Consider the following 13954-nt stretch of genomic DNA (forward strand, 5'->3'; position numbering starts at 1 on the left):
GTGAGCCATTTGCAGTAGGAAGGTCAAACCAAGAATGCTATTTTCTCTGTGTGCTTCGAGAGAACTTTGCCAGTTGTAGATGTAGTTAATGCAGAATGTTAGTGTGCTACTGTATTTTGCACAAACCATTGCCCTGCCTATTCTTCTTTCTGTGTAATTTCTCACTCACCTGCCCTCCCGCCCCCACTCCCTGTGCATTTCCAGGTGCCGGCAGTTTGTGGAGATGGTGAACGGAACAGACAGCGAAGTGCGATTTTTCAGTGCCCGCAGCCCTAAATCACAAGACAGCTACCCTGATTCTCCTAATCTGAGTCCCAGACATGGCTCCAATAATTTGCACATTCACAGCACGGGTAGGCATTTGCTCCTCTACTAGATAAGCATCTCCTGGGCTTTGTGCTAACGTTGCACGCTTTCATTCTCTGTCTGGAAGCCAGTATTAGAACTTCTTCCCTAAATTCCATGCAGTTCTGTCGTGGAGAATCCACTGGTACCCATTCCATAACTTGGTATATGTTTCTGGCATAAGCTCTTTAGACAAGAGTTTATGCCAAGTAAGATTTTGGCGGTGACTTTATCAAGTTTGGTCCTCTCTCTCCCGACTTCAGGGTCTTTCGGTGAAGTAGGTTTGTTAAGCTGCGCCTAGTGGGGCTTAAACTTCCAAACCTTAAAAGAGAGGTGGGCTTCCCAACTTGACTTCTCTTTCTGTCTTCAGGAGCAGACAGCCCAAGCTGTAGCAATGGGGTGACCTCCGTAAAAAGCAAACAGAGCCACAGTAAATATCCTGCCCTGAGTTCGTCGTCGTCATCCTCTTCCTCATCGTCCCCTTCATCCGTGAACTACTCAGAATCCAACTCCACAGATTCTACCAAATCCCAGCAGCACAGCAGCACTAGCAACCAAGAAACCAGGTGGGGCAGAAGCTTTCTGGGAAGGGTCGGGTAATAGCCAACCATAAACACACTGACTCCTTTTTCCACAGTCCAGTTGAATTCATTTTCTGTATAAAAAATACTACTGTACGTTGTAACTGCCTCAGCATATGCTGGCAGCACCAAGCTGACCTTGGTTGATCTCTGAAGCTAAGTAGGCCAGGTCTAATTAGTGTTTGGACAGGATCATCCCAAGACTGTAGGCTAGATTGGAAAGCCAAAACAACACCAAAGAAGACAGTGTCAAACCACTTCCATGCTGCAGTCAAGAAAACTCTATGGATGTGTCCAGGAAGTCCCCAGGAGTCAAAGTCAACTTGAAGATGTAATTTTTCTGCTCCTATATTGGGAATTGGTAAATTTTCAACCAGTTAGTCAATTTCATAATGTACAACAACATGGGCACCAAAAAAAGTTTGTGGCCGATTTTAGCCTTGAGATTGTGAGAATGCCAGAATCTTGCAGGATTAACTTGCTTAATTTGGGGGATCATGTAGATGCGATTTGAGGCTGTTGTCAGTTGCTTTGGTATATATTCTAAATCAAATCCACCTGTACCTCCATTGATCTGTCTGCTTTTATCAAGGATATGTCTTTTCCTCTTTTGGCATTTCTTTCTCTCCTACCCCCTCCCTCTCCTTTTTAACGTCCTCCATCCTCTTCTTTCAGTGACAGTGAAATGGAGATGGAGGCCGAGCACTACCCCAATGGAGTCCTGGAGAATTCAGCCACGCGAATAATGAATGGCACTTACAAGCACGAAGAGATTCTACAGACTGATGATTCCAGCATGGGTAGGTCGGGGTGGGGGTGGGAGAAGAAGTGCTCTAATTGCTTTCTGAGAAAACAGTCCATTTAGCAAGAGTAGGATATATTTCTTACAGAAAATTATTCTACGTCAGAAGCTTTTTCCAGCCCGGTCCAGTATATTTAGCTTGTGCTGCAAAATATTGAGACGTGTCTAGGTGTAGGCAATCATTGGTCAAGTTCACCCATTACCCAAAGCCATAATGTGATCTGCTTGGCTTGGCTTTGTGCAAGCTCTCTTGGGCCATGGACCTGACTTGATTTGGACTGACTTGGAGCCACCCTTAAAAAAAGGTGGGGCAAGGGCGAACAAGTTGATGGTAAATTTGATTCAGTTTTCCTTATTTTAATTACAGTGAAATGAATTTATAGAAGTACTTTGAATATGCTAGCTCCCGTATATTAAAAATTCAAAATTGGAAGTAAGTTTGGGAAAGAGTCTATGTCTTGTTTTGTCCAGTGAGCTCAAATGCTAGGGGTAGTTTGTTTTTTTCCTTCTGTGCTTCTCAGCCATCTGACTGTCCACCTGCTGCTGTTCCTACAGATGTGGAAGGTGCTTGGGGGAATCCTGGTCTGCACATATCCTGGTGGCAGTAGCCAGTTCTTTCCCACTTGCCCTTCTGAGCCCTGGCTCCAAAGTCTCCCTGGTTCTCCCTAATACCTATGGATCAGTCCTCTGTGGGGACCATAATTCTCTGAGAGCCCCCTAAAGACTTTGGGGGATACAGTTTGGCTTACTGGATGTGTACTTTCAGCTTTGGGTGATTTGTAAACAGTGTTTATGGTTTAGGGTTATAAACCCATCTATTCTGGTTTATTCAACAAATAATGGATAAAATCCATCCTGGTTTAGCACGATGGGCTGACCCAGCTGTTGTTTCCAAAGGGCTGTATTTCAGATATGATCTGGCATAGAATTGAACTTCTGAAGCTTTAAGCACTCAGATATTCATGTCGGTGGATTTGCAGTCAGTACTGGAACACCAAAAAAAAGGTTCAAAGGTTCAAATGTGCTTCCAGTGAGGGGCTCTTGGGAGACTTCTGTATCCAGTGGGCTATATGGCTAATAATTTTGGGGGTAAATGGAGGTAAAAAAGGCAGATGCTTTGGTGCTGCACATTTGCCAATTCATCACATTTTCCCCTTCTCTCCAGAAGATGGCTGTCCCCAGAGGCAACTCTGCGGAGGGAACCACGCTGCCACCGAGCGGATGATCCAGTTTGGGCGGGAGCTCCAGATCCTCAGCGAGCAGCTATGCAGAGACTACGGGAAGAACACAACCCACAAAAAAATGTTACAGGTAGATGGCTTGACTGAATTTTTCACTAGAACTGCTACTATGCAAAATACATCATCTCTTATTTCTGTATAAAAAAAATATAAAGGGTTCGGCATTATCTGTTTAAAAGATGAAACCAAGAAGACGGTAACAGATGGTAAAGAGTTCAAGAATTTCAAAAGGGAACAAAATTGTCCCAAGCCGTTCTGAGCTTAGGAAACCATCACTGTCCTTGGTAACAGGAAGGAGAGTCACTGATGAGATGCTGTCTCTGATAGCATCCCCTTGGCATATCACGACACAAGGGTGCCATGAAGAAAGGGCTGCACAAAAAGAAATCCGGTGCCCACCCTCCTTGCCTTCAAGTAAACATCTCAGAGATAATTCCCCATAATGACAGGCAAGCTTGCTCTGCTTACTCACCCTGTTAGGTGATGGAAGCCCGTCCTGGCTACTCTGTCTAGAGGTGGAGGAGGACAACAGTGGGTCACCATTCTATTAACCAGCAAGCTGAGCCGCAAACTACTCACTCTTTCCAATTCCTGTTCCCTTTCCCACAATAATTTCTGTCTGTGTTAGACTGCAAGGTTCCAGTGGGCAACTCCATGTGCCCTCACCTTGTTTGTGTCTCCCCTGGCTTTGTGCTCCAGCAGTTTGCATTTTTTGCCTCTGCCAAGCATTTTTAGAAAGGGGCCAAAACTTTTACCCCTTTCCATCATGATGTCACCGGACATACTCCCTGTAGTAGTTGGAGTTCCTTCCTCCCAAATGGCTAAAGATGTTGCTGACAGACTGTTCTATGACTGATACAGAAAGACCCCACTGTAGACATGGATTCCTTCACAGAGATCTTCCAGGTGCCTGATGTATTCTTCTTGATCATGGTTTGTAGTTAACCCAAACCACAGTATGAATCTCTAAAGGGACAGTGGACAAGCTGTAGTGTTGCATCACTTGCCATTGCCACACCTGGCTCTTCAGCATAGCAGACTAATGGTTATTGGTTTAGTCCAATGTTTCTCAATGTTGGCAACTTTAAGATGTGTGGACTTCCAACTCCCAGAATTCCCCTGCCAGCATGGCTGGCTGGGGATTTCTGGGAGTTGAAGTCCACACATCTTAAAGTTGCCAACATTGAGAAACACTGGTTTAGTCAGTGGGTCAAATCATAGTCTTTTACAAGCTTCTCTGAACTGAACTATGATGGGATCAAAAATCAGTCTGCACCAACACCTTTTGCAGCCCTTCAGAACAGGTGGGTGTGACTTTCTTGCATCCTTTTGAGACAGTCGGGAAACACAATTGATTCTTGAACTCTTGTAGAGGCTTAAGGCATCAGTGCATTTCTGATCAAAATGATTTTTTCTGTCCCCACCCCACCCCCAGGGAGGACTGTTTTAAAGCGAAAAATGGATACCCTAAAGCTCTGCAAGGCCTAGGGTTCCCATTTAATCATTTAAACCACTCCTCAAGACCCTCCCCACTAATAAAATAAAATTGGCATTTGACCCCCACCTACTCTGATGATCTCTTTCCCATATCTATCTATCTATCTATCTATCTATCTATCTATCTATCTATCTATCTATCTATCTATCTATCTATCTAATCTATCTAATCTATCTAATCTATCTATCTAATCTATCTATCGTTTGCCACAGCACATCTCCCCCCCCCCCCAAAGAGGGACTCTGGGTGGTTTTTTTTCCATCTGTTAAAGAGAAAATACTTTCCACTGGTCAGTAGAGGGAGCTATAGCATTAGTATTGTTTCCTACTATTAAAGGGAAAAAATTGCAACTTATTTAGCTGAGAGATTTACTGTGATCAGAAATACCCCCCCCCATTTAAAAATCCCCCCCCCCAAGAATGTACAGATAGTCCTTGCTTAACAACCATTTGTTTAGTGATGGACTTACAATGGTGCTGGAAAAGCTGACTTGAGGCTGGTCCTCACACTTACAGCCATTGCAGCGTCCCCATGGTCACGTGATCACAATTTGGGCACTTGGCAACCAGTTCACATTTATGACCGTTGCAGAGTTCTATGGTCACGTGATTGCCATTTTTGATCTTCCCAGCCAGCTTCTGGCAAGCAAAATCAATGTGGAACTGCATGATTCGCTTAACGAACACATGGTTCACTTAATGCCCTGCGGTAATTCACTTAATGACCACCTCAAAAAAGGTCGTAAAATTGGGTTGGATTCGCTTAATGACCACTTTGCTTAGCAACCGAAATTCCAGTCCCCGTTGCGGTTGTTAAGCAAGGACTACCTGTATTAATATTTAAAACAATAAGGAAAAAATAAACACTGGCTCTGCCTAGTTTAGGAATGTGGCCCTTGGCATGCCGCACTAGCCTGTTGTGGCTCTCTGCTTAACAGTAGTCTAAGACAACCTTGCGTCTTCACGATAGGGTGGGCTGCTATGTCCAAGTGGTCTTGAAACCATGGGAGTTGTAGTCTTGAGGGCACCTGCAGAGCAGTAAGTGCCATTGGGACCGAGTAGTTTTTGCTGCTCTGCTGAGACCTCTTATTGCTCTTTCAGGATGCATTCAGCTTGCTAGCCTACTCTGATCCTTGGAACTGTCCAGTTGGTCAGCAGCTGGATCCCATCCAGAGGGAGCCTGTGTGTGCTGCACTCAATAGCGCTATTTTGGGTAAGGAGATGCCGGGGAGCCAGCTGTAACTTCTCTTTGTGCAGCTCTTGCTGCACTGAGATAGCTAATGTGGCAGGGATTTTGGCAGCATTTTTGCAAGTTTTGGCAAATTACCTGTGCTGGAGAGAGAGTGTATGTGAGTGTGGAAAAGGAAAAGAAAAGAAAGAAATGCATCTAAATGTTAAATGGTGCTGTTGTGAGAATGAACAAAAGAGATAGGACATGAAGATGAAAAGCAAATGTGGTTAGATTTCTGCTGCTTCATGTCACTGAGACAGGTGCCAGTCAAGGCAAATGTCATGGTACGTGACTGTGTGGGTGGCTGTTTAAAAAGGGTTTTTCTCATAGGGTGTTCTGTGAGATAGTTATAATGTGAAGGTTTTTTCCCCTGGTGTTTTCTTTCCATCCTGGGCTTCCTTCAGGAAGGTCTCACGAGCATTTGCCCTGAATCACTGCCATATTTTTAACAACTATGGGCTAAGACACCGAATGTACCATGCATTTTGTAGCAATGACTGGGAAGCTGGTAGAAGTCGTAACCCTTCAACATCCCATTTATTGAGAAAAATGGCTCTGGGTGTCCATTAGGGTCAAATTTCTTAGAAAATGGAAGTAGCTGTAGCCCCATGCTTTGTTTGGAAGTGTATCACCTCCCCTGTCCCTGAAAATACAAAAATAAGCCAGGGTGCTAGAGAGCACCCTTGCAGGCTAAAAAAGATGACGTACTGCGGTGTCACAAATTTGCTGGTTAGGAAGTGGCTATTCTGTTCAGCACCATTTTGGAAATGTCCCCGCCCCTCCTGCCAGCCATTTTGCGAGAATGGCCACAACAGGCTTTCAACATGTCCCCTGTGCCCACCAGCCCAAAACCTTGTCTGGACCACTAGGTGGGTAGGTGGAGGAAGGGAGGGGGGACGAGACTGAAGTGGCCTCTCTGGATGACCTCTTCCTTGTGCGTCTGTGCGCTGTTTCTCTCCCCAGAGTCTCAGAACCTGCCGAAGCAGCCCCCGCTGCTGCTCGCCCTGGGCCAGGCCTCGGAGTGCTTGCGACTCATGGCTCGCGTGGGCTTGGGCTCCTGCTCCTTCGCCAGAGTGGACGACTATTTGCACTAGCCACTGAGTGAGGCAGAGTGACCCCTCCTGTGCTGCCCTTTCACCTCTTCCTGCCTTGCGGTCTCTCGCCTGCACCTGCCCTCCACCCGCTGCCCAGCAGAAGGACACAGTGCTGACTGAGGCGGGGAGGCGGAGGAGGACCCTCGAGGCGCCTTTACTGCTCACCCTGGAAACTGCTCGCAGGGCCCCTGCCCCGCCCTGCCCTCCCATCACGGCCGCATCCTGCTCTGCCCCACAGCACTTGGCATCTTCACCGGTCCTTCTGATGTAGCGCCTTCTGACTTTAGGATTTTACCTTTATTTTATTATGTTATTTTATTTCTCTGACTGAGCCACCAGTATTTATACCTGGAGAGTTTGTGCTGAGCTGGTTTCTAATTCATTTAGAGATAAAAGTGTATCTGAGTTGGTGATGGCCTGTTTTTTGTTTTGATTTTATTTTTGTGTTCAGAGAAACGTATTGGCCTGTGTGCTACTTGGACAGTATTGTTCACTGTTGCTGGTCCTCGTAAAAAGCAAGAGGCTGAATGTGCTTATTGGAATATTAGCCATGATTTCCAAACAAAATAGCTGAACTTCTTTTTTCTGTGCCTATGACAGACAGGCCTGAGAAACCCTATGGATGCACTCCAGAAACTCTGGAGAAAGGCTGAGATTGGGAGTAAAAAAGTGCTCAGCTCCAGCCTTTCCCTGTAATAGAACATCCTGTGATGCTTGGAAAGAGAACTGCTGTTAGCTGAGTGTGTCCCCAAACTCCGTGGAGAATCAGGAAGATCTCTTGTGACAGTCAGACATTAGGGTGTCGCTGTGGGAATTTGTGGCTGAGCTACAACTTCCCAAGTTGCTGATCATTGGCCATATTCACTGGGGTTGCTGAGAGCTTGACAACCTCTGGAGGACCACAGGTTCTCCTCTCCTTCATCAGAGCAAGGAATCCTGGGCCTGCTACCAGGGGACCAGCACCTCCACTGTGACATGGTCATCTGGGAGGCAACTCACATCTAACTCTAAGACTTGTTACAAAGAGGAAGGGGAAGAAGGCTTGCCTGCTTCCTAGTCCTGGTACCCAAACACTGCCTGGAATCGAGGGGGAGTGGAAAATGGGAGCTATGTATTAGTCCAGCATTTTCTTTCCTTTTCTATCTGGCGATTCCTTTTCCTTCTATTTTCCTAGGATCTCTCCCTATAAAGTGGATAGATACCTCCATGCCAGTTGCTAACCATGAAAAGCTGTCATCAAAATGACAAGAATCCCCCCACAGCCATTCAGTTTATGAAGTCAGTTTTTATCTCACTGTTTCATTGCCTGCATATCTTTGATGTTACACCAATATGAGAATAGTACAAAAGCCTTGTTTTTATCTCGCTAGCCACTGACTGAAAAGGGGGTGCAAGCCAAAATTACCCTTTTTTAAAAAGAAAAAGGCAGTTTTAATCCGGGGAATAACCTTTTTTAAAAAAATAGGTAATCTATTTCCAAACTAATATATTGTAAGAATCCTTACAAAATACTGCTGGAATAATAGGTTGGAAGCTCCAGTCAAGTTTGATTTACATGAGGGATTTATAACTGTATGTCTTGTAGTACATCAGAGGAGTCCTGCTGTACTCATAGCTGTTAACATTTGAAACATCATAATCGTTGGCTTGCCAATATATTTCAACATTTTGCCTAGCTTTTAAAATACACTTTCTGATGGGAAAATTTTACAAAAATCCATAAATTCAACAGGCAAGACAGTTAAAACTAAGCACTTGCAGAAGCTAACGTGAAAGAGGCGGGTCGTTGATGTGATAAAATGCTTCCATTGATGGCAGAGAATTATATTAGCATAGAAATGGCATTTTTGGTTGAGGGCTTGTAGCTGTAATGACAAGAATATGCATCCTTGCACAAATGCAGTGCATTTGGAATGTTATGCAAGCATCACCAGGGTGGTGGAACCTGGGCAGCTAATAAGAATGTGCTTGAACAATTTCCATTAATTTCTGTGAGGGTACTGTCCATCCTCAGAAGAGACTAACTTCCACTTTCAGGTTTGTATATAAGACATCCAGAGTTGAGGGGATAATTAGAAGACCATGCATTACTGCTTCCTTGGCGGATCAGGACTGAACGTTAGTGCAAGACAGTGAAAAGAGAATGGGTCGACTAGGGAAAATACAGTTCCAGACTCTGGTTACATGCATAATTGGGCCATCATGGCTCTGCTGTGCTAGCTAGATCAAAATAAAATGTTCTCTTGTTTGCATTTTTGAGAAGGGCAAACATCTATTCATTATTCCTTTTGCCTGGATGGTCATGAAGTTGTATATTACTGTCATTTGGCTTTACTTTGCCTTAAACTTCTTAACGATTTGCAAGGCTAGTTTAGAAATTATAATACCAAGCCATATAATTACAGGACCACCAAATAACTAGTGGTGGCAGCTTAAAAACAGAATGATTTCTCCACCATCCATCCTTGATAAGTTCTGGAATGGCAAATGTCTGTATCAGACCACCACCAGCTCTCTTTATCTGGCTTGCTGTGTGGCAGCTTGCTTTTAGGCTTCGTGGTGGTTTCCAGTGTTGGATTGCACTTTTAGATGTTCACTGTCTTAAAATGGCTTCAACAAACCAATCTCCTGGTTATCTTGGGCAGATTTCTTTCCTGCTTGGTTTGTTTTCTCCTGTTTCCATTTCATCATCCCTTTTTCAAAGTTGCTTCAAGAGGTTTTTTTGGTCTTTGCTATCTGCTGCTTTTTCCAAGCTGTCATTTTTTTGCCTTCCTTTGCTTAAAGTCGAATGTTTTCATGGCAGTTTTTGCACTCTCAAATATTTTCTCAGGCAAGAAGCAAGTTGCCATCTCTAACTGGTGGTGGTGGTGCCAATTTTTGTAAAAGAACAAGGTTAAGTTTTCTTGATCAAAGACAATCTGCGTTTGATGACTCAATATTTTGATGCCATAGTCCTATAGGTACGGCAGATAAAATTTAATTTAGGAAACATTATAGTCAGCACTATGCTTGATTCAGAGATTCCTGAGTCTTGGAATGTGCATCCAAGACAATCAGATGTTTTAATACTAGTTATAATTGCTCTTAAGAGACCACAGTACATACATTGTGGAAAAGGATTGTATGAAATCCTATAGCATCTTTGAAGGGAAAAACTTTTAATTTGTGTTTGTGGTTAGCAACTTTTACCACATTCAAGGTCACAAAATAGTGCAGAAGCCTTTGAGTTCTCCATACTTACATCAGCAAAAGGGGCAAAGGAGTGGCTAGCATTAAAGCTACAGTTTAAATTTAGTCTGAATTTTAAGATGAAATCTGAAGGAGATTATGGATGAATTAGACTCTTAATTTACATGTGGAGTCTGGTTGTATCTAGCACATTTCTTGGGGATATATGTTCTTTTTGACACTGTCTGACTGGTTCTGTCATCCTGCCAGAAATCTTTTGCAAGCAATCCATCTAATCCCAGGTTTTAATCTACTTAATAAGCATTAAACAGAACAATGGTAACTAAGACTTGGCAACTGTTTCCTGATCATTTGCCATGTAGATCGTACATCAGATTGCAAGTCCCTGGCCTTGGTGTCTGTAAAATGGACATTGGAAAATCCAAAATGCAAGAATGTCACTTCTTTGATTACTCTCTGCCAGAGCAGTGGAATTATCTGCAATAATCCTTTCACAACTATGAAGACCACGGCTAATAGGAATTATAGTCCAACACCTCTGGAGAACACTAGAATGGGAAGGATGTTCTCTGTATTGTAGATGCTTATGTGGATTGTGAGGAGTTCCAGACCCCCAGGTAGCTGTCCTTGTGCAAAGAACAATCTCATCTTTCTTCCATGTATTTTTTGCAACCGGCGCCAGGGGTTGGCTGTAAATTAGTTCTAGCACTGGAATGTCACCTCCTGATGATCCAAAGTGGCCATCTTGATCTAGCTGCCAATCATAACTTTAAACAAAGGGAGCAACAGTCATGTCAGCAGGAGTTGGTGCTTTGTCTACCCCCATATGGTCCTCAGCATTCTGTAACCAAATAAAACTGCCCAGTCCTCTTACTCAACTGATTTCATTTACCATTGTTGGACTGGTGCTTGGTTTGGAAGTATTTGAAATGTATAATAGGTGCAGAAAAAGGTTAAGGATCACTACCAACAAGTAGGTTTTGGACTGAGGGTTTTTTCTTTTTGGCTGGAGTTTTAAGTATTGGGTGTCAGCTGCTCCTCTTGAACTAGCTGAGATTGAACTAGCAAGGGAGATTGCTGGCAGGCGTAATTAGATTACATTTTAGATCTGATGCTGAAAGAAAGAAATGAAATGTAAAGAGTTCTCCTTTAACAATCTCCTTTCCAGTTCCTCCCACTTGTTGCAAACTCAGGTACCAGCTCTAGCATGGAATCTCAGACCTTTTTGTTTCAGTGATTTTATTATGATACCAACTGTACAAATTTTTTTTAAAGTATCCTATCAAATAAATGGGCTGAGCAGAATGTGGGCTCCGAAAGGCTTCCATAATCTCACTTCTCATTTTCACTTTATTGAGGACTTGATGAATATCCTTCCAAGCTGTGCACATTGGGTCAGTTTCTGCTTAGTATTTGTGAGTTCAGTTAAACCAACTCTAGCATGAAAACCTTCCAAAAGGAGGAAATTTTAACTGACGAAAAAGAGAGAAATTGTACTGGAAATATAGAAACCCACATTCTGTTGTATTTTGACAGAATTATTTTTATTAAAATACGCATCTCTGCACTCACCAGTGTCCTGTCTCTCTCGCCTGTACGCCATGCTGATGCTTGTGTGTGTTATCTTTTGTTCTGTATTAAGCACTGGCTTTGTAGAAAACCCCAGGTTTGATTCTTGATATTTACAGGTAGGGCTGGAAGGGAATCCTGTCTGAAACATGGGAGGTCTACTGCCAGTCAGTGTGAGCCATATGGAGCTAGGTATGCCCTAGCTTGTCTTGGTCCAAGCTGCCTGGCCTTGTCTGTGTGTGCATACATGTGCATTTGTCAGTTCATATCTGTATCCAGTTGTCATTTGTACCTGATTGTACAGGAGTATAGCACAAATGTTTTGCAATGGGGTATGTTTTGGATTAATACATCTGAAATAGGATGAAGCTTTACCAGGTGGATTACCCATCAGAATGTGCATATAAAACACCTATTTTCATAGATTACACATTTGTTTTTTTTTTTTAAGATAATCCAGTATGATGGAGAATTTAGAACTTAGAATTTAGAACTCATGTGAATTCTAATCTTTGGATGACTTACAGTGTCAAATAAGAATCTTGGTAAATGTCAGCATTAATCTTAAAACCCAAGGAGCAGTTAACATTTACTGCTAAATCCTAAAATCAGCATAGTCCTCCAATTAAGATTCAGATGTCTTTGTTTTCATTACTTACCAGCAAAAAAGAATCATATTAACACTAATCCCTTGATATGTATGGTATTCACTGCTTGATCCATGTAAATTTTTAAATTAACCCATTGATATTTACGTTTAACATTTTTTAAACATGATTTTAACAATAGTGAATAAATACAGTTGAGGCACAAATCCCCCCCCCCCACATTTGGGGCAAATAGGTACACATTGCTAGCTTAGCTGGGAATCTTGGTCAAAAGCAAGCATTTTAATCATCCTCCTTTCTGTTAATATACAACAAGGGAGGGTCCTCCACCCAGATCTTGTTTAACTGCTGACCATAACTCCTAAGGGCCCTACAGTGTGAGACCATGGATTCTCCTTCCTCTATAATGATGTCGAATAATGGCTTGTTTGCAAGTTACGGCTCAAACGTCTATGCTCTTCCCTCTTCATCCCTAGTGATCTCGGGAATGTAGACAGCAAGGACAAAACTTTAAAAAAATAAATAGATTAAGAAATCTAAACATTTTGGCAGACTTAATAGGATAGGAGGGCATTGTAAAACCCGGAGTCCTACTGCCAATTTTCATGGTCTTCAGAATCCACAGTACAGAAAAAAGCCAGTTTTGATCTTAATAGGTCAGTAGTTGTATATCTCTTTAAATATGCCCCTCCTTTAATATTTAGGACATTAAAGCTAAGCACCAGCACTTTAAATTCCTTTGTACTCCTGATTCTATAGTTGTTTATCTGTTGAGGCCAGCCCAAGAACAGTGTTGAGTCAGTGTATTCCGAACTCCAGTTCTTTATTGCTTTCACCATACAGACAGAATCTTGCCAGACTATAGCTACTCTAACTGACCTAAGGGCAAATAACCTCGGAGACTCTAGGGCGGAGCTACTTTGAACCTCTTAACTTTCCCAGCAAAAGTCTCCGGAGCGTGGATCCTCTTATCTGCCTGGAATGCGCTCCCTCCTTCCTGGGAAGGAGTGGCAGTGCCGAAATCCACCACATCTGATAATAGAAGTGAGCAGGTTTAATAGCTGCTTGTTACTTGCATATGGTCCTTTGTTTTTTTCATGTTTTCTTTGGAGCATTTTGAAGACACTTAATTTCTCTGATTACATTTTAAAATGTCTTTGTGAGCAGCACATAACATTCAAAGCTTTCTGTCAGTAGACATTGAGTATGGAAACTAATTAGCACAATTACTGCATGAATTTCCTATAATCGAGATGCTGCTCCCTTTAAATGCCTAATATTCTCTTGGGCTGTCTCCCTCTGTTGAGTTGTGGGCCCCGATTATTGTTCTTTCAAGTCACATCCGGTTTATTTCCTTTGCCTAGACATTCTGTGCATTGTAACACATGGTTTCAGACAGTGGAGGTGAGGTGAGGTGGTTCATAAAACCCCAAAGGGGTTTTGAGAATGGTTTGAACCTGTTGGGCCTGAAGAAGCAGACAGAGTCCTTATGACTGTGAGCTTGGCCACCTGCTTCATAGATCCATGTCACCCTGTGATTGGTGAAGGCCGCCCAGGAGACAATGTGCTGCTGAGCTGTAGTGGTGGTCAATTCTTCATTGAGAGAGGTGGTTGTTCCTCTGCCTCTCAGAGATGTTGGTTTGCGCCCTCCTCAAGCAGCCATTGCGAGACCCCAGCATACTGGACAATTTTCATCCAACATCCAACCTTCCTTTCTTAGGAAAGGTAGTTGAGAAGATGGTCTCACAGCAGCTTCAGCAGATCTTTGATGAAGCGGATTATCTGGACCCCTTTCAC

At 43.1% G+C, this 13954-nt stretch overlaps 1 protein-coding gene across 2 annotated transcripts in view; it reads left to right on the forward strand.

Annotated features, from left to right (window-relative positions):
- Nucleotides 1-13954, forward strand: part of RANBP10 (RAN binding protein 10) — a 58964-nt gene that overhangs the window by 26206 nt on the left and 18804 nt on the right. Inside the window, exons 9-14 of one of the 2 annotated variants that reach the window (XM_063313024.1) lie at nt 205-353; nt 716-911; nt 1602-1726; nt 2894-3039; nt 5568-5679; nt 6661-11547. In XM_063313024.1, coding sequence (XP_063169094.1) covers nt 205-353; nt 716-911; nt 1602-1726; nt 2894-3039; nt 5568-5679; nt 6661-6791 — 859 coding nt within the window. In that variant the 3' untranslated portion in view covers nt 6792-11547. Of the gene's footprint in view, nt 1-204; nt 354-715; nt 912-1601; nt 1727-2893; nt 3040-5567; nt 5680-6660; nt 11548-13954 lie in introns of those variants that run through there. The other variant, XM_063313025.1, reaches the window with a different exon arrangement.

This window comes from Candoia aspera, chromosome 11, assembly GCF_035149785.1.
Source record: "Candoia aspera isolate rCanAsp1 chromosome 11, rCanAsp1.hap2, whole genome shotgun sequence".
Lineage (NCBI taxonomy): Eukaryota > Metazoa > Chordata > Lepidosauria > Squamata > Boidae > Candoia > Candoia aspera.